At 49.3% G+C, this 19,861-nt stretch overlaps 1 protein-coding gene across 1 annotated transcript in view; it reads right to left on the bottom strand.

The window, feature by feature from the left end:
* Positions 1 to 1,372: 1,372 nt before the first annotated feature.
* The window catches only part of ARHGAP39 (Rho GTPase activating protein 39), a 54,486-nt gene continuing 35,997 nt past the window's right edge, over positions 1,373 to 19,861 (bottom strand). Inside the window, exons 3-6 of the mRNA XM_041474713.1 lie at positions 17,332 to 17,412; positions 7,904 to 9,305; positions 2,552 to 3,113; positions 1,373 to 1,485 (exon numbers count right to left, since the gene is read on the bottom strand). Of these exons, the coding sequence (XP_041330647.1) occupies positions 1,373 to 1,485; positions 2,552 to 3,113; positions 7,904 to 9,305; positions 17,332 to 17,412 (2,158 nt within the window). The remainder of the gene's footprint in view (positions 1,486 to 2,551; positions 3,114 to 7,903; positions 9,306 to 17,331; positions 17,413 to 19,861) is intronic.

The raw sequence follows: 19,861 nt of genomic DNA, 5'->3' as shown, positions 1-19,861 counted from the left end.
CCCAATTAATAGAATAATAATTATATTGCTGCTAATATCAATACTTATAATACTAATGCTAATATCAATACCAACACTAACACTATTAATTCTACTAATATTATTAATAATAATATTATTACCTATGCGACACCAACTTTATCTCACCCCAATTAATAGAATAATATTATTACTACTGATACCAATACTAATAATACTAATGCTGATATTAATACCAACACTATTCTACTAATAATATTAATAGTAATAATAATATCATTACATAAATGACACCAAGTCTATGTGACCTCTATTAATACCCCAATTAAAAAAATAAAAATATTACTACTGATACCAATACTAATAATACTAATGCTAATATTAATACCAACGCTAATACTACTAGCACTAATACCACTAATATTAATAATATTAATATTATTACTACAGGACACCAACTCTACAAAGCCCAATTAGTTACCCCAATTAATATAATAATTATATTACTGCAAATATCAATACTAACGATGCTAATGCTAATATTAATACCAACAATAATACTACTATTATTAATAATAACATTATTACCTAAGTGACACCAACTTTATCTCACCCCTATTAATTACCCCAATTAATAGAATAATAATATTACTGCTAACACGAATACTAATAATACTAATGCTATTATTAATGCTGACACTAATACTACTAATATTGATAATATTAATATTATTACCTACATGGCACCAACTCTATCTGACCCCTATTAATTAACCCAATTAATATAATAATACTAATACCAATACTAATACTACTAATGCTAATATTAATACCAACACGAATACTGCTAATATTATTAATAATAACATTATTACCTACACGATGCCAAGCCTATCTGGCTGCTATTAATTACCCCAATTAATAGACTTATAATATCACTACTAATACCAATATTAATACTAATACCAATATTAATACTACTAATGCTAATATAAATACCAACACTAATACTACTAATATTATTAATAATAACATTATTACCTACAGGACGCCAAGCCTATCTGGCTGCTATTAATTACCCCAATTAATAGACTTATCACTACTCATGCCAATACTAATACTACTAATGCTAATATTAATACCAACACGAATACTGCTAATATTATTAATAATAACATTATTACCTACAGGACACCAAGCCTATCTGGCTGCTATTAAATTACCCCAATTAATAGACTTATAATATCACTACCAATACCAGTATTAATACCAATACCAATATTAATACTACTAATGCTAATATAAATACCAACACTAGTACTACTAATATTATTAATAATAACATTACTACCTACAGGACGCCAAGTGTACCTGGCCGCTATTAATTACCCCATTAATTAACGAGCCCCCTACCCGGGATCTCCTCGCTCTGGGGCTTGGGTTTCTTGCGCAATTTGGGTTTCTTCTGATTGGTCCTTGCCAGGAGGTGCCGCAGGTGCCGCGAGACTGGGGCAGAGCAGCGGGAATTCCCGCGGGAGCGACAGCGGGGGTGGGATGGGAATGGGGAAAAGAAATTAAAGTGGAAATTAACATCGAAATGAAAAATAAAAATATTAAAAAATAAAATTTATAAAAATTCGATTGAAATTAAAACAAAAAAATGGATTAAATGTAAAATTAGGATTAAAGTTAAAATGGGAAAAATTAAATAGAAGTAAAAAAAAATTAGATGGTGAAACCATGGAATCCTGGAATTTTGGATGCAAAGCTACTAGAGAGGAAACATCTGGAGGTGGGAATGATGGAAACCATGGAATCCTGGAATTTTGGATCGAAAGCTACTAGAGAAGAAATGTCTGGGGGTGGGAATGATGGAAACCATGGAATCATGGAATGGTTTGGGTTGGAAGGAACTTCAGGGAATGGGAGAAGTTCCAGGAGTGGGGGTGACACTGATCCCACAAAGGTGTCAAAGCTCATTTCCTCTTGGTTCTCCGGTTGGATTTCCGGGAAGAAGGTGGGAAAGGCCTCACAGCACTGGGTGCACCTCCCGGAGATGTTTTGGATGTTCCTCATCCACCTTTCCATGAGGAGACTCAGCCAAGAGGAAAGGAACCGAATCCATGGGTTGGGACATGGAATCATGGAATGGTTTGGGCTGGAAAGGACCTCTGAAGGTTGGGTTGGATGGAACTTCTGGGGATGGGAGAAGTTCCAGGAGCAGAGATGAGGATGATCCCACTGCAAAGGTGTCAAAGCCCAGTTCCTGTTGGATTCTGGGAAGGAGAAGGGTGGGAAAGGCTCCACAGCACCGGGTGCACCTTGAGGAGGGGTCTTGGATGAGTTCCTCATCCACCTTTCCATGAGGAGACTCAGCCAAGAGGAAAGGAACCAAATCAGCGGGTTGGGACATGGAATCATGGAATGGTTTGGCCTGGAAGGGACCACAAAATCCATCTAGGGACACCTTCTGCTATCCTAGATCGCTCCAATCCCCATCCAACCTGGCCTGGAACACTTCCAGGCATCGAGGACAACCACAGAAGCCACCGGGCCGCGGTTCCTCACTTACCTTTGGTGTCATTCACCGGATCCATGTGCCGGTAAATGTATCCTTCAAGGTAGGAATGGAATTTGGGAGTGGGTGGGAAAAAGGCCAAACAAATGGCCATGAGCTCCCAGCCGCGGGCCAGGCTCTCGTAACGGAAGTTCTCGGTGGTCTGCCGGCACAGCTGGATGTAGAGCTCGTCTCGCAGCCCCTGCATGCTCCAACCTTTGGTGGCGATCTCCAAGGCCACGTTGAGCTGGTCCGTCTTGGCCCGCCGGTCGCCCATGTACATCTGGATGAGCTTGAAGATCTCGCACGCCTCCTTCTTGACGTTGCGGTCGTTGGTCATGATCATGGGTTTCTTGATGGATTCGCTGCTCCAGGCCAGCATGTTGGCGATGGAGACCTTCCGGCGGAAGAGCCCTTGGGTGTGCTTGTTGAAGTGCTTGGAGGCCCAGTTCTCAATGTCCGTCTCCGAGGAGGGCTTGCGCAGGTTGAAGGTGGGGAAGACGCAGCTGGCGCTCGGCATCATGTTCCGCGTCTGCCGGCTGCTCTCGAACTGCGCGCAGGCGCCGAGGTCCTCGGACTGGGGGATGACAGGAGGGACGGGTCAGAGGTGCTGGTGGGGTGGGAGTGCTGATGGATCGATTGATTGATCGATTGATCGAGCAACAGATCAAAAAACTGACCAGCCAATAAACCAATGAACCAACCAAACAATGGCTCAATCAACCGACCAACCAACTGATCAATCAACAAACCAACCAACCAATGAACCAACCAATGAAACAGTGAGTAAACCAATCTATCAATCAACCAACCAACCAACTGATCAATCAACAAACAAACCAACCAATGAAACAGCCAGTAAGCCAATCAGTCAGCCAACCAACAGATCAATCAATGAATCAACCAGCCAACCAACGGATCAATGAACAAACCAATCAATGAACAAACCAATCAATGAAACAACCACTGAACCAATCAGTCAACCAACCAACCAATGAACTGATCAATCAACAAACCAACCAATAAACCAGTCAAGCAACCAACAAGCGGATCAAGGAACTAACCAATGAATCAACCAACAAATCTATCAATTAATTAATCAAGCAAACAATCCATCAACCAACAGATCAAAAAACTTATCAACCAACCAACAAACCAATAAACCAACCAACAAACTGATCAATCAACAAATTGATCAATGAAACAACCAGCCAGTAAACCAATCAATTAACCAAGCAACAAATGGATCAATCAACTGATCAATCAACCAATGAACCAACCAAGAAATCAACAGACCAACAAACCAACCAATAAGGCAACTGATGAAGAAAGCAATGAACCAACCAACCAATCAACCAATAAAGCCATCAAGCAGCCAAAAAATTGATCAGTCAACCAAGCAACGAACCAATCAATCAACCAATCATCCAACAAATAAATCAGCCAACAAACTGATCAACCAACTGACCAGTGGAGAAACCAACAGACCAACCAACCAATGCATGAATGGTTGAACCAACCAAGCAATGAATTGATCCACCAAACCAATCAATCAACCAATCAACAAACCAACTGACCAGCCAACAAACGAATGAACCAACCAATCAAACAATGAACCAACCAACCACCAAAAAATCAATCAATCAATCAACCAACCAATCATCCAAACAATAAATCAGCCAACAAGCTGATCAATAAACCAACTGACAAGTGGAGAAACCAACAGACAAGTCAATCAACCAACCAATCAATAAATCAATCCAACAAACCAATTAACCAACCAACCAATGAATCGATCCAACAAACCAACCAATCAACCAATCAATGAATTGATCTGACAAACCAATCAACCAACTGACCAGTGGAGAAACCAACAGACCAACCAACCAACGAATTGATCCACCAAACCAATCAACAAGCCAACTGACCAGCCAACAAACAAATGAACCAACCAATCAGACAATGAACCAACCAACCAACCACCAAAAAAAAAAAATCAATCAACCAATCATCCAAACAATAAATCAGCCAACAAGCTGATAGAGAAACCAGCAAACCAACCAATGAATTGATCTGACAAACCAACCAATCAACCAACAAATCAATTAATCAGTAAACCAACCAACCAACGAACCAACCAACCGTTGCAGCATTCAGAGGTCTTCCCATAAGCCTTGTCCTCTCCAAGGAGCTTCTCCTCAATCCCATCATGGCCAAGTGGAGCTGACCCAGTGTCGGCAGCCAAGGTGGGCTGTGGCACCAATTGGCATCAGGAGGGAGGGGACTGGTGGGGACAAGTGACAGGCTGGACTCTCTCCACACTTGGTCAGTGGACCACGGACAGAAGAAGTTGGTGGCAATGTGGGGGAAACAAAGAGCGAGTGGCTTTGGGTTCCACCCATCCTTTGGGGACACTGGAGACACACCCACCTTTAACAGCCCGCCAGGAAACCCCCTCTACCCAAAATCACCTTCCAGGGTGGTTCTCCAGTGGCCACAGGAGGAGGCTGGTGGCTCCTCCAAGCCATGAGCAACATGGATGGCCCTTCTGGAACATCCTGAGCGACAGGAGATGCTCAGGATTTAACCTTGACCTCTGCAGAGCATCCAGCTGGGAAGGACCCAGAGGAGCCCTGTGGACCGGTGTCCTCCTACTGGAACCAGCACAGCTTGTGGATGTCACCCCAGGAGGTGGAGGGACACCTCAACAGCTGGTGACCAGCATGGAGGAGGCCAACAAGGGACAATTGGGATGGACAGTTGGACAATTCTGTGGTCCTGCAGCCAGCCAAGGTGGCTTCATCATCTCTTCTGCAACATCCAGGCCAGCACCGCCTGGGTTTGGGAGCCCTGGGGACGTGACCCATGGCAGGGAAGGACATGCCACACCATCCAGAGGTGACACCGCTGTCCCCAACTCATGTGGAGGAGCAGTGTTGGTGGCCCTGAGCAGGGTCTGTGGGCAAGGTGACTCCAGTGCTGCCACGGATTTGGGGCTGGGCTTCAGAGGAGGAACAGAAGAAAAGCAGAAGGTGAAAGACCCAGAAGATGGAAAATCTAGGAGGGGACAAGGAAGCCACCCAAAGAGCCACCAGAGCTCCTGTCAGATGACCGAGCTTCTACTTCTTCAAACAAGTGAAGATTCTTTTCTCTCCAGCAACTCGTCCTGTTCCAGTGTCGAGATCTTTCCATTGACATCGCTCCACTGCCATCTTGACGATGGTGATGATGGCAGGGACATGGGATGGGGACATGGGATGGGGACACGGGAGCTTCATCCCTCAAGGGACCCAGCCCTGCTGTCCCTGTGGAGGCCACTCCACCCCAAAGGTCCTTCTGTGTCCTCCAGCCTGGTCAGCTGAAGGCCCATGGGGTTTCCTGGGTGATGCAGGAGATGCTCGAAGGTCTCTCACCTGGCAGCTGCTGGGGACGTGATCTTCCAAAAATTGGTCCATGGGCTGGACCAGAGCCACCAAGAACACCCAGGGAGAAGAAAATGACCACACTGGTTGAGGACATCAACTTTCTCCAGCCAAGGAGAGCATGGTCAGACCAGGGAGTGACACCGGAAGCGAAATGTGATGAATCCTCTGCTGCCAGAGCCAATAGGAAATTAACTTCAGGGCTAATTAGATCTAATTAGCACCTAAATGAACCTGGGAGATGCCCTGGCCTACAAGAAGGGAATAAACCACCAGGTGTCAACTTCAAATGGCTGTGACCTCCTGCCTGTCCCATGGGGTGACGATGGTGTCACCTCAGGAATTAGGGAATCCTCAAGGGAGAAGGTCCTGGAGCCACGTGGATGCGGCTTGGATGCATCTCAGTGTGGGGACACTCCACTGGTGACAATCACAGCCATGACCATGGAAGGGACCTTCAAGATCATCCCATTCCAATGGCCAGGGACACCTTCCACGATCCCAGGGTGCTCCAAACACCGTCCAACCTGGCCTTGGACACTTCCAGGGATGGGGCAGCCACAGCTTCTCTGGGAAACCGGTGCCAGTGTCCCACCAGTGTCCCTGAGGTCGAGGATGACAGATGGGACCATCAGAACAGAAACCTCTGTGGAGTGGAGAAGATTCCCACCACGTCCCAAGCTCTGTGAAGGTGTAGGATCACCAATGGTGGCAGCTTTTTCTCCTGGTGTGAAGATCCAAAGCGGATCCGGAGCCCTCCAGCTGTGGGTTTGGACCTCCTCGTGCAGCGCGGAGTCCTTGTGCTTCAGGACTCTTCTTCTGATGCCTTTGGATGCAACACTCCACCCATTTCATTACACATTTCCATGGACAAAAAAGGAATTTTCCAGATGATTTGCTGTTTCCCAGGTCCATGTCCAGGGCCTTCTTCCTGCTGACACCAAATTCCATCTTCCAGGAAGTTTTCCAGGTGGGATTTATCCCCACACGTGGCGTCATCACCTGTTTTTTGGAAGCCCTGACAGCCTTTCCCTGGAGGGGAAGGGACTGATGGATGACATCCAGAAGCTGATGGAGGAAATCCAAAAACCAGGGAAACATCTGATGGGCCGGAATCTGGGCACCTGGGATGCACCAGCTCCAGCAATTCCAGGTGAGACCCTCAGGGTCTCCTCTGGAATGGGAGTTTGGGGCTGGAGGGATCTCCAGGGAGGGAACAGGCAGCCCACAACCCTGGGAAACAAATCCTGAAAAACTGGTGGCTCTTTCATTCCCAGGTTTTGAAGGACCACCTTGGCAAGGACCAACATCTTTGAGGGACCACCTTGCTAAGGACCAACTTCTTTGAGGGACCACCTTGGCAAGGACCAATTTGTTTGAGGGATCACCTTGGCAAAGACCAACTTGTTTGAGGGACCACCTTGCTAAGGACCAACTTCTCTGAGGGATCCCCTTGGCAAGGATCAACTTTGAGGGACCACCTTGGCAAGGACCAATTTGTTTGAGGGATCACCTTGGCAAAGACCAACTTGTTTGAGGGACCACCTTGCTAAGGACCAACTTCTTTGAGGGACCACCTTGGCAAGGACCAACTTCTTTGAGGGACCGCCTTGGCAGGGACCAACTTTGAGGGACCGCCTTGGTAAGAACCAAATTTGAGGGACCACCTTGGCAAGGAGCAACTTCCCTGAGGGATCAGGCAGGGATGAGCACTCAGGAACCTCCTGGGAGCTGCTTGGATCCAGGATCTGCCCCACACCGAGGCAGGAGAAGCCACGGCACAGAGCTGAGGCCGCCATGGCACAGAGATGCCTGTGCCCAATCCTGGTGTGGGATCACCCCAGGGGACATCCCACTGGATCTACACTGGAGGAGAAGGACCTTCAACAAGGATTGGCCATGGAGTGAAGACCCCCAAAACCGAGAACCTTCCCAAGGGCGTTACCTGAGATGGATGCAGGTAGGGCTCAGGGGACGCCAGGTTGGTCTGGACGGAGACGCTCTTCTCCAGCAGGATCTGGGGGAAGCCCAGCTTCTCGAAGGTGTTCCTCTTCCAGTGCTTGTTCTCCTGCTGCGCCAACGCCTCGTCCTCGCTGAAGGCTCGCACCACCGGGCCCGGCATGGGCAGCGGGAGGGCCCCGTCGCTCTCGTAGCCCGAACCGTCCTTTTGGGAATCCCAGCTGCTCCGTTGCTTCATGTGGTAGTGAGCCTGCTGCGCTTCCCACGCCAGGCGCGCCTGCGCCAGGAACGGCTCCGGGAAGCCCCGCGCCGCCTCCGCCTCGGCCGCCTTGCTCTCCGTCCGGTTCATCGGCGACCTGTTGGGCCCCGGCGTGGCTCGTTCCTCACCCAGCTCGCCCAACACCTCCCGCTCCCCTGAGCCGTCCGTGGAGGAGGCGTTGACGTCGTGGTTCACCGAAGGCTTCCGGCTTTTCCTCTTCCTGGTGGAGGGCGAGTAACCGGTGGAGGACAAGGTGTCCTGCTGGCTGGACCACGACATGGAGTCCTCGCCCTGGGCCACCTGGGCCCCCGTGGGGCCGGGGCAGAAGTCGGGTCCCTCCATGCTGCTGTAGTCGCCCGATTTGATCTCCAGGCGTTGGTCCCGCACCAGGCAGGGGCTGTGCTGCAGCGAGTAGGAGCCGCCGATGGGGTTGGGGGAATATTTGTGCCTCAAGCCCGTCTTCATCTTGGGGCTGGAGCCCGACTGCTCCACGTAGACCAACTGCCGGACGTACTCCTTGCCGGCCGGGCTGTATTCCAGGCTCATGAAGCGGTCGGGACATTTCTGCTTGGTGAGCACCAACTGCTGGTAGGGCGAGTTGGAGCCTTGCTTGGGCGACTGGAGGAAAGGGTGAGGCTTGCGGATGGGCGATTTCTGCGGCGACCCGGCCTTGTAGCTCCCGCTGGCTTCGTACTGCATGTCCACGGGCGGCTCATCGTAGATGGGAGCCTGGTATTCCATGGGGGGCTCCTCGTAGAGCGGGGGCTCGTAGGCGTAGCGGGGCGACGAGGGCTGGGATTCGCTGGAATGTTTGCGGTGCTGGGCTTGGAGCGGCGAGCAGAAGGAATCGCCCCGGCCCAGCAGCGGTGAGCAGCTGCCCACGTGCTCGGCCCTCTTCAGGAAGGGCGACTGCTTCCTCTCCGGGAAGAAGACGGAGTTGTCGGTGTCCGAGGAGAAGGTTTGGAGGTTGGGCGACTGCTGGCCGCCCGAGGGCCGGCGGGAGCGGGAGCCAGGTTGGTTTTCCGGGGCGTAGCCGTTGCCTTGGTGGAGGAGGAAGCTGGGCTCCCGATCCGTCACCTTGATCAGCATCCGCTCCTTGGTGCCGGCGTTCCATCGGAGGGATGAGGTCCTGCGGGGAGAAACATCACGGTGAGGGTCAGAATTCCACAAAAGTTTGGGATTGTTGGTCCCAAACCTCCCAAACTACCACAGAGCCTGGACGATGAATATTCCCAAGAGCTCGAGAGATGGAGATGGGAGGGATTGGATTGGGTTGGATATTGGACAAGGCATGGAGGGACATGCCTTGAGGGCAGGGTTGGATGGGATAACGGGAAGGAATTCTTGGCTGTGAGGATGGGGAGGCTCTGGAATGGAATTCCCAGAGAAGCTGTGGCTGCTCCATCCCTGGAAGTGTCCAAGGCCAGGCTGGACAGGGCTTGGAGCAACTTGGGATAGTGGAAGGCGTCCCTGCCCATGGGACTGGATATTGGGAAGAAATTCTCCCATAAGGAATTCTTCCCTGGCACAGTGGATTTTCATCTCCTCTCTCCCCGTTCCAAGTCCTTGGGACAGTCAGGAGGAAGTGCAAAGATGGATTTTATGGAGCTGCCCAGCTCACAGGAGGGATCCGAGCTGGAATTTGCTGTTCCCAAGGCACAGGGAAGCACATCCTGTCACCAATCCCACGCTGGAACAGAAGATGCCGGAGGCACCGTCTGCTCTCCCACTTCATCCCTCTCCAGTTCTCGTTTATTCCCAGCCATTTGTCCCTTCTGTCCCCCAGGAAAAGGTGGAGTGAGTTCAATCGCTGAGTTTTGAGGAAAAAATTCCCACAAAAAGCCACAAACAATTCCCTGCAGGAGGCTCCACAGTCTCTCCTTGTTTGTCCAGGGCTTTGTCCTCGCTCCAAGGGATTTGGGAACAATTTATTCCTTCCTTTTCCACCTTTGGAAGCGCCTTTGGAGCTCCTGGGGACTTGAGCCTCCTGCCAACTTCTTGCTGCTGAAAACCTGGAGGAGTTTGGGTTCCTCCACCTTGGTTTGATGGATCTCAACTTCTTATGCTGCCCTTCCAGACCCTCAAAATTCCATCCATGACCACAAAATCATGGATTCATTGAATGGTTTGGGTTGGAAGTGGCCTTAAAGCTCATCCAGTTCCTGCCATGGGCTGGGACACCATCCACTACCCCAGGTTGCTCCAAGCCCCTTCCCACCTTGCTCTGCTCCTGAAAAATCTGCTTTTCCTGCTCAAACCAGGCACAAAAATCTTGGATGGCTCCATGTTTCTTCTGGAAGAGCTGGAGGTCTTTAATCCTCATGAATAACCTGACTTTTATACACAGATCCCAAAAATCATGAGGAAAGAAAATAGAAAAGTCACAGAGGATTCCCAGTGGAACTGGACTGGAATTCCCAGGGAATCTGTGGCTGCCCCATCCCTGGAAGTGTCCAAGCCCACGTTGGACAGGGCTTGGAGCAACCTGAGTTAGTGGAAGCTGTCTCTACCCATGGAAAAGGGTTGGAATGAGATGATCCGGAAGTTCCCTGCAGAAATCCACCTTTCCACATTTTCCCCACCCCCACCCGAACCCAAATCCCTCCTAAATCCAGGTGTTTTCACCCAAACCAGGTGAAACCGCCGCTTAATTCCCAGCTTTGCAGCTGGCATTAATATTCCAGCCCGCGGCATCTGGCAGCAGCGGATCCCAAGAAAAATCCCCAACGGAGCAGCGGCGCTTCCGTCAAATTGTCAAATCACCTCGTCCGGGCCGAGCTTTCAATCCCAAATATTAAATAACAATAAGCAATATTCCAGAAAGCTCCGTGGATTATGGTTAGTGCCCCCCCCCCCCCCCAAAAAAAAAACCCCCACGGAATAAATGGATTTTTCTGCTGGTAAAAGGAATCCCAAAAAGGCGATTTTTGGGCTGAAATCGCTGCCCACGAGCGGCACGGCCGCTCCAAGAAATTCAAGGGATGCTGGCACGGGGCATCCGGCAGAAATTCCAAGTATTCCTGTTATTTCTGGCTTGGCACCGGGTTCTCCCTGCTGTTTTCTCCACGTGGGGAAGATTTTTTCTACTCTGTACATTTCCATGACAAAACCGCTTCCCGAATCCCTCTGCATCTCCTATCCGAGAAATCCATTTCTTTGGAAATTTGTGTGATTCCCACATAATTTCCCTCTGGTTTAGGGCAGGATTTTTCCATGTTCTCCAAAATTTCCTTCCCTGCTCCAACGCCTCCTCCTCGATCTTCTTCCAACCTTTGGGAAGTCAGCGATGGAGGGGAGAGGAGAAACCTGGATCCCTCATCCGGGAATTCCTTTGCTTCCCGTTGTTTTTTTCTGGAGAGACCCCACACCTGCAGGTAAACCCCCCCTAATTTGCATATCATTATTCATTCCAGCAAGAATTATGACCATGCACAGCTCAAAATTCTTTAAAATCCCACGAAAATAACCAAAATTATGGATTTTTTACATTCCTGATGCTTTTAATGGGGCTGAGGTCCAGCTCCACTCATGGTGGGACTGAGGGAATAAATCACAGCCGGGTTTAAGCAGAATTATTTTAAAATAATATTTCATTATTTTAAACCAGAATTATTTGGTTTTTGATGGAATGAGGCGGCGACGTGAGGTTTTAAAAACATGAATATTTCCAAAACCGACCCAAACCATGCATTTTTCCAAGATTCCTTCCCCTGCCCCAGTGTTTAGACTTTGCAAGTGAAAATTAAAATTTAGAGCTGGGATTAAGTGGATTTTCCCCTCCCTGGGAAAAGGGGAAAAAAACCTGATTTGAATAATTCAAATATCAGAACACAGCCGGATTGTCCGGGAAAAGCAAAAGTTCCCTGGGCACCCCCCACCATCCCAGCTCCCAAATTCCCAAAATCCCAAAAATCCTCTCTCTTCCTCACCTTCCTCCCCTGGCTCTGGGATTTGGGAGCATCTTCTCCCTCCGCCTTCCACCTGAGCTCCAAATTCCCTTTTCCAGGGCTAAACTGGGATGGGAATGAGGGAAGCAGCCCGGCCCCTCTTCCCTCCCAGCTGGGCACCGCCTGCTCCGAGCGCATCCCGCTGGGAATTCCGGGGTCAGGGATGAGCCGGCGGCGGAAAAAACCCTCCCCGTGCCTGGCACGGTGCCCGGCGCCGCTCCGGCAGCACGAAAATCTCCGTGAAAAAAAATCAGGGAAAGGTGAGCAGCAGAGCCTGAGGACGTCCAGGCTTCCATCTGGAGCCTCCCGTGATCCATCCGAAATTTTCCAGCTGGGAAAACGTCCTCAGGACAGGAATCCAGCCTCTATAATCATGCAAAAACTCGTATTTTATGTTAATTTATAATTAAATGAAGCTGTAGGATGAAATCCTGAAATCCTCCATCCTTAAGGTTTTGCTGTTCTTCGCTTGCAAGCAGTGCTGTTCCCAAAAATTGACATGGAATTCTGTGGAATTCCGTATATATAAATATCCCAGGGCTTGGACTGGAGTTTTAAATTCTACATTTTAAAATTTTGAATTTTAAATTCCTGCTCAAGCAGGAATTTCTCAGTTTTTGTGGGATTTGGGGTTCTCACAACCCCGCCATGGCCTCTCCAATTCTTCTTCCACACTTCCAATCCCTCTTCCCATCTTTTGGAAGCGTCACTCCCTCCTTGGAGTTCATTTTTTAGGAAGCCTTTTGATTGGTTGAAGCTGATTCCTAGAAAAACCGGAACAACCAAGGAGAAATTTGCATAATTCGGGCAATAAAATGGATATTTGGGAAGAAGTTGAGTACCAGGATCGAGTTTTCCCAGGATGATTTGACAGATACAACACAATCCATGGGATATCCACGAAGAGGAAAATCCAGTTTGGTCTTTCAGTGGGAATTCTGGAGTGATGGGAATGTTGAAGCCCAAAGTCTGTGACATCAAATCTTGGTTTGGTGGATGCCCACGACCTCCTGAAGCTCCTCCGCACACAATTCCGTTCTCCAGCTAAAATATTCCCAAAGGATTATACCCACCAAAATACCATTAAAAAAAAATTTAAAATCCTATTATTTTTCCAAAACTCTCAGGGATTGTCCAATCCCTGTCTCCGGATGGCGCTATGGGATCACGTTCAGCTCCAAGCCCTCAACACCAAATCTCTCCGCGAAACTTCTCCGATGTTCTGCTGCTCCGGTGGCATCGGCGCTAATTAACATCCACGGAAGCTGATCAAGACCACAGGGAGACAACGACCCATCCCATCCCATTCCCACTTTTTTTCAGGAGAAGCAGGGCCGGGAGGATGAATTTTTGCCATTTTCCCGCAGCTGTTTGGGTGGGATGGTCAGGTCGGGACGTTGGAGGCCACGAATCCATAACCAAGGATTTCATGGGATGTTGATGGTGAGGAAACACCAAAATGAACTTGGATGATCACTCCTGATGAGTCCCTCGGCTGAAGGTCAAGTTGACCTTGCTGAAGGTCCAGGGTGGACCTTCCCCACCCATCTTTGTCCTCTTCTTTTGGGACATCCATGATGGCCGGGAGGGGTCTCCAGTGAGTTCCTCCAGGATCAATCCCATCAGGAACCCACCAGGAGGAAGCACAAGACCAACACAACCGAGCCGGGCATGGACAACACGGCCGCCAAATTCCCGGGAGCCAATCGGGGCTGCTCATCCCAATGAAAGCAATCCCCCAAAAATAGCTTCGTTCCCGAAATCCAAATGTCACCGAAAACAAGAGGAGATCTTTCCAGATTGGAGAGGGAGGAGGGAATGCTGGGAAAGGAGCACAGAGGAGCCTTTATCCTTCTGAGGAATCAGCTGGGAAGAACAAAGAGACCAGAAGTGACATTTCCCGAAATAGCCGATCAATAGGGAATCTGCTCCCGCTGGCTCCGGGAGCGCGACAAAGAGTTCCAAAAATGGTGATTTTTTTTTTAGCTCTTGCCCATTCTGAATGGATTTTGCATCCCCCGGAACACATTCCCTACGCCAAAGCTTTTCCTCCTCTTGGTGTCTCCAGCCTGACGGGACACAGGGAATGGCTTCCCACTTCCAGAGGGATAGGGGGGATTTTGGGACGGAATTCTTCCCTGTGAGGGGCTGGAATGGAAGGAAGATTGATTGATTGATTGATTGATTTTGGATTAGCAAAGAGTTCAGCTCCCTGAACGGAACAAGGACATGAAGCAGCTCTGGGAACCACAAATCCAGAGGGAATGAAGAGGGAAAGGCTTAAGGGCAAGGATTGGGAATGACGGGATTTAGGATTCCAGGCGGACTGAGCACAACGTCATCCTCTGAATGACACCCATTAATCTTTGTTACATTGGAAAAATCTCCCGTAGGAATTGTTGGCCTGGAGCTCCAAGGAAGCGGAAAAATCCTTCCTTGCTCCCAAGGATGTTGCTGCAGCTCCTGGGGTGATCCACCAGCAGGTGGTGATGACTCCATGGGTGAGGATCCCCAGCTGAATCCCACGGGATTTCTCAGTCAAGATCCGGCTTCTCTCCACAAGCCACCTTGATCCCACACTTTGTCCCAACACCTGGGAGTTCTCCAGCTTTTCCTTTCCCGGCCAGAGGGGATGGAGGAAGGCAGGAACCATGACCTGGGTCTCACCACGCTTTCCCACCCACCAGAGAACCACGGATGAGCTGTGGGACTCATTCCTGTGTCCCTCTGCCATTTTCCACAGGAAAACCTCTGGAATTAACGCCAGACTCGAGGAGAAGAAGGTTGGAAAGACCTGGGAAGGCTCTTGGCTTGCAGACCTGATTTTCCAGCTGATCCTGGAACCTCTAGGATCATTTCACAAAGGGGGTTTGGAAGCGAGGGAGCTGTGGCAGCTCCACTGGAAGTGTTTGAGGGCTCACCACACTCCATGATGGATCTTGGAAGTTCTGGTTGGGTTCCATCCTGCTCCAGATTCATCACCTCCATGTTGGGACAACCCGAGACTTCCCAATCCCTGTCCAAAAGTCCTGGAGCACCACTGCTCTTCCATCCCAGGAAGTGCCTCAGGCCAGGTTGGACAGGGCTTGGAGAAACCTGGAATACTGGAAGGTGTCCCTGCCCTTGGAGTGGTTTGGGTGGGACTGGACGATCTCTGAGGTCCCACCCAAACCCATTCCGCGATTCCATGATTAATTTCCCCCACCCCACAATTAATCCCATTAACAGGAATTCATCACGAGCTCCCATTCCATCTTATGGCACTCATGGGGTTAAACCAAAGGACGTCCACTCACAGCTAATTAAGCAAAGCTGCTAATTAGCTCCTTGGCTGTCGGCGGGCTGGGGGAAGGGCTGCCAGGGCTGCTCCGTGGGTTTTTATGGGATTGGGAAGACAGAGGCGTCTCCCGTGGCACAGCTGATGCCGACAGCTCATGAATGCGGTGACACCGAAGCTTTTAATTGCCACCAGCCCAAATCCGCCTTGTCCCCGTCACCGAGAAATCCCAACGGATTCTGGCTTGGCTCCCGCTGCCAATCCCTGTTTCCCAACCAAACATCTCCAATTCTCACTCCTTCCCACCCTTCCTGGGAATTGCATCCGCCCAGCTCATGGATGGGATCAGGTTGTCCATGGATTCATGGAGGGCGGTGAGGATAAAAACCCGATCCCACTGCCCTGCTGGTTTTCCCTCCTGGAAAGGTTGGAATTTTTTTCCCTCTCTTCCTTAAGTGGCAATTAATTCTGACACTTCCCAGGAGGTCACTTGGTGGCAGTGAATTCCAGGGAAAGGCGGGATGGAATGTGATGGAGACCAGCTTGGAACAGCTGGAAAACGTGCCAGGAAAAGGGATGAGGAGCATCGCGGCCTTCCCGGTCACCATTTCCTACTGGAGGTGCCTCCACTCATCCCCAGCTCCTGAAAAAATCCAGGAATTTGGGGTTTTATCAAAACCTGGAGCAACCAGGCAGGGAGTGACTCCAGAAATCCCCAAAATCCGGTTTTATCCTCGTCTTGGATTTCTGGGGTTTGACAAGGACCTGGTGGGATCCAATGGGGACTTTTGGGGTTCAGTGAGGACTTGGGGACTCAAGAAGGACTTGGAGGGATCTGACAAGGACTTGGGGGAGTTCAAGAAGGATTTTTGGGGGTCCAGTGAGGATTTTTGGAGCTCAAGAAGGGCTTGGTGGGGTTCAATGTGGATGTTTGGGGTTCAGTGAGGTTTTGGGGTTCAAGAAGGAATTTCGGGGATCAGTGAGGATTTTGGGGGTTCTGTGAGGATTTTAAGTTCAAGAAGGAATTTTGGGGTTCAATGAGGATATTTGGGGTTCAGTGAGGATTTGGAGTTCAATGACGAATTTTGGAGTTCAATGAGGATTTTGGGGGTTCTGTGAGGGTTTTAAGTTCAGGAAGGAATTTTGGAGTTCAATGAGGGTGTTTGGGGTTCAGTGAGGATTTGGAGTTCAATGAGGAATTTTGGAGTTCAATAAGGATATTTGGGGTTCAGTGAGGATTTGGGGTTCAATAAGGAATTTTGGGGTTCAATGAGGATGTTTGGGGTTCAGTGAGGTTTTGGGGTTCAAGAAGGAATTTCGGGGATCAGTGAGGATTTTGGGGGTTCTGTGAGGATTTTAAGTTCAAGAAGGAATTTTGGGGTTCAATGAGGGTGTTTGGGGTTCAGTGAGGATTTGGAGTTCAATGAGGAATTTTGGAGTTCAATGAGGATTTTGGGGGTTCTGTGAGGGTTTTAAGTTCAAGAAGGAATTCTGGGGTTCAATGAGGACATTTGGGATTCAGTGAGGTTTTGGAATTCAAGAAGGAATTTTGGGGTTCAATGAGGATATTTGGGGTTCAATGAGGATTTGAGGTTCAAGAAGGAATTTTGGGGTTCAATGAAGATTTTGGGGGTTCAGTGAGGATTTTTGGGGCTCAGCAACCACGTGGTGGGGTTCAATGAGAATTTTGGGTGTTCAATGAGGATTTTGGGTCCAAAATGGAGGTGGCAGGGTTCAAGAAGGACTTTTGGGATTCAGTGAGGCCTTTTTGAGTTCCTTGAGGACTTTTGGAGTTCCACAAAGACCTGAAGGCAACACATGGAAGGGAAGGGATGAGGAGAAGGATTGGGAAATCCTTTGGGAATAAAACATCAGTGACATTCACTGCCCCACCCACCCCAACCCCGATCCCGGATGGAAATTCCGGCTACCTGTAGTGCAGGAGTTGTCCTTCCGCGCTGTAATCCCGATAAATGTCGTATTCCTTCTCGAACACTCCGGAAGGCGACGAACTGGAAAACAGGAACGGCGGACGAGGAGTTACCAATGGATACATCAATGTCTCCTCTAGGATTAATGGAGATGAATCCCATCAGGATGGGATCCACCTGTCCGGGATCTGCTCCCGGGACCTGCTGGAGCTTGGAGTCATTGATTTTTTATTTTGAGTTGTTGGCCGGATGATGACCAAGCCACTCCTGGCCGTGGTCTCCAGGTTCATGCCCATCCCTTCCAAGACCAAATTTTCCCTTAAAACATCTGAGCAGATCCCAAACATTTCCTGGCTTTATCCCACCCTTTCTGAGTGCCACTCCCGCTCTTCAACAACCTCGGATGGTCAGAGCCAACACGGGAAGAGGAAAATCCCCAAAAAACCCCATTTTTGCCACATTTTCATCTAAATCTGAGCCTGCAGAGCTCTCGTTCCCAGAAGATGGAGAAGGTCACATCACCAAGCCACTCCAAGAGACACCACACTTGGAAAAAACCCCATCTGGAAGTCTGGGGTGGAATTTCCAAACTTTTTGGACTTTTTTCCAAATTTTTGGACTTGGTGGGTTTCAGTGAAGACTTGGGAATTCAGAGTTGGAGTCCAAGAAAGATTTTGTGGGATTCAAGGACTTAAAGCCGCTCCTGTAGAATCAAACCCACTCTTGATCCATATTTTTGGCTCCACACTTTTCCAAAGGCCATGAATCCATGCCAAGACCCTCCAACACTTCCCAAAAACCAGGTATTGATCATTGTCTTTCCAATATTTTCCATCCCCGCTGCCAGTGAGCACAGGAAAATGTTCATTTTTGCCTTAATGGCCCTTCCCAGCGGGAATGTGCTCAGAATTGGTCCCGTTTGGAAAACACAGAACAAATATTTATCCAGAAAATGTCTGGAGAAATAACTTTATTCCAAAAAAACCACCCCTAAAATTCCCCCATGTTTCCTTGTTAATGCTCCCCTGTTAATAAAATTCAGATCCAATGTTGGTTTCGGGAGGAAAAAAAGAGGGAAAAGAAACAAATCTTCCTAATAGGATAAAGCTCCAAAATTTTAGTGGAGCAAGAGGCAATAAAATTAAGCTTCTGTCAAAGCTGATTTTAATGGGATTTAGCCCTGGAATTACGGCTGTGAGGAATTGCTTAATCCCTTTTTCCTCGCCAGTGCGTGTGAATGGAATTCCACCCCCTCCTCCCCCTCCTCCTCCTCCTCCTCCAGGATTCCCAAGAGAAAGGCATCACCTCTGATCCCAGTGCTGTACCCGAATCCATAGTGGAATTTAGATGGATTCCCAATTCCATGGCGGAATCCAGATGGATCTCCACATCCATGGCGGAATCCAGATGGATCCCCACATCCATGGTGGAATCCAGATGGACCCCAATTCCATGGCGGAATCTAGACGGATCCCCACATCCATGGTGGAATCCAGATGGACCCCAATTCCATGACGGAATCCAGATGGATCCCATCCCTGGATGTGTCCAAGGCCAGGTTGGAGCAACCTGGGATAGGGGAAGTTCCCTGCCCAGGAACTGGATGAGCTTTAAGGTCCCTTCCAACCCAAACCATTCCGTGATTCCAGGAGAGTTCTGGAGCTGTTCAAGGTCCTTCCCTAGGGATCTCCCACCCCCATCCCGTACAGCAGCATCCCTGGGAAAGTCTGGTGGGAATGCTGGTCTTTCCCTCTAAAAACTCCACTGGAACCTGGTCATGGCCAAAATGGGATCGCCAAACCCAATGGACACTGGAATTCCCATGTGGTATGGACCAACAGCTCCTCCCACTGCCATCAGCAAGGTCCACACCCCTCCAGGATGGAATTCCCACTCCTCTGGATCCCAGGGTTGTGTTCCAGGTGCCCGGATCAAGCTCCACATGCTCCTCCATCCTTTAGTTTGGCTGAGCATGAAAATGGGCGGATTTTTCTTGGAGTTTTTCGGAGTTGTTGCTTCCAAGATCTTCCCAATCCATCGGAGCCATGGCTTGGTTTCCATCCATCCTTTCTCCTGCTGTTCCATTTCCCATCAGCATTAATTATCCCTGTCCAAACGAGCTCCAGGCCTCTTCCCGTCCATCTCCGACGAGGTTTCCGTGCAGACGGAGTTGAGGATGAGAGAATCCATCCCAAAGATTCCGACTGGGGGGAGCCGGGCAGGGAATCTCCGCAGGGATCCGCGGACGGATGGAGCTGTGGTTGCACATTCCCGGGGATGGCCAAGCCAGCCCCACTTGCTTTTCCGGGATGAGCCGAGTTTTTGGGAATCATTAAAAACCACCAGCTGAGGTTCCACGTTAATGAGCAGCCTCTGGAATTGGCCCGAGAGCCGGGGGCAGGATTCCCAGTTGATTCCTGGTTAATATTTAAACAGCAGCAGTGCTGGATTCCGGCTATCCCGGCTTCCCGCGGGCAGGGATGCGACGGAGCGTGGCCCCTACCCTTGGCCAGCTGTTTTTCCAAGGTTT

Source organism: Pyrgilauda ruficollis, unplaced genomic scaffold (genome assembly GCF_017590135.1).
Source record: "Pyrgilauda ruficollis isolate IOZ18807 unplaced genomic scaffold, ASM1759013v1 scaffold333, whole genome shotgun sequence".
In the NCBI taxonomy this organism is placed as follows: domain Eukaryota; kingdom Metazoa; phylum Chordata; class Aves; order Passeriformes; family Passeridae; genus Pyrgilauda; species Pyrgilauda ruficollis.
The sequence above is the reverse complement of the archived record's forward strand: the minus strand, read 5'-3'. Positions and strand labels throughout refer to the sequence as shown.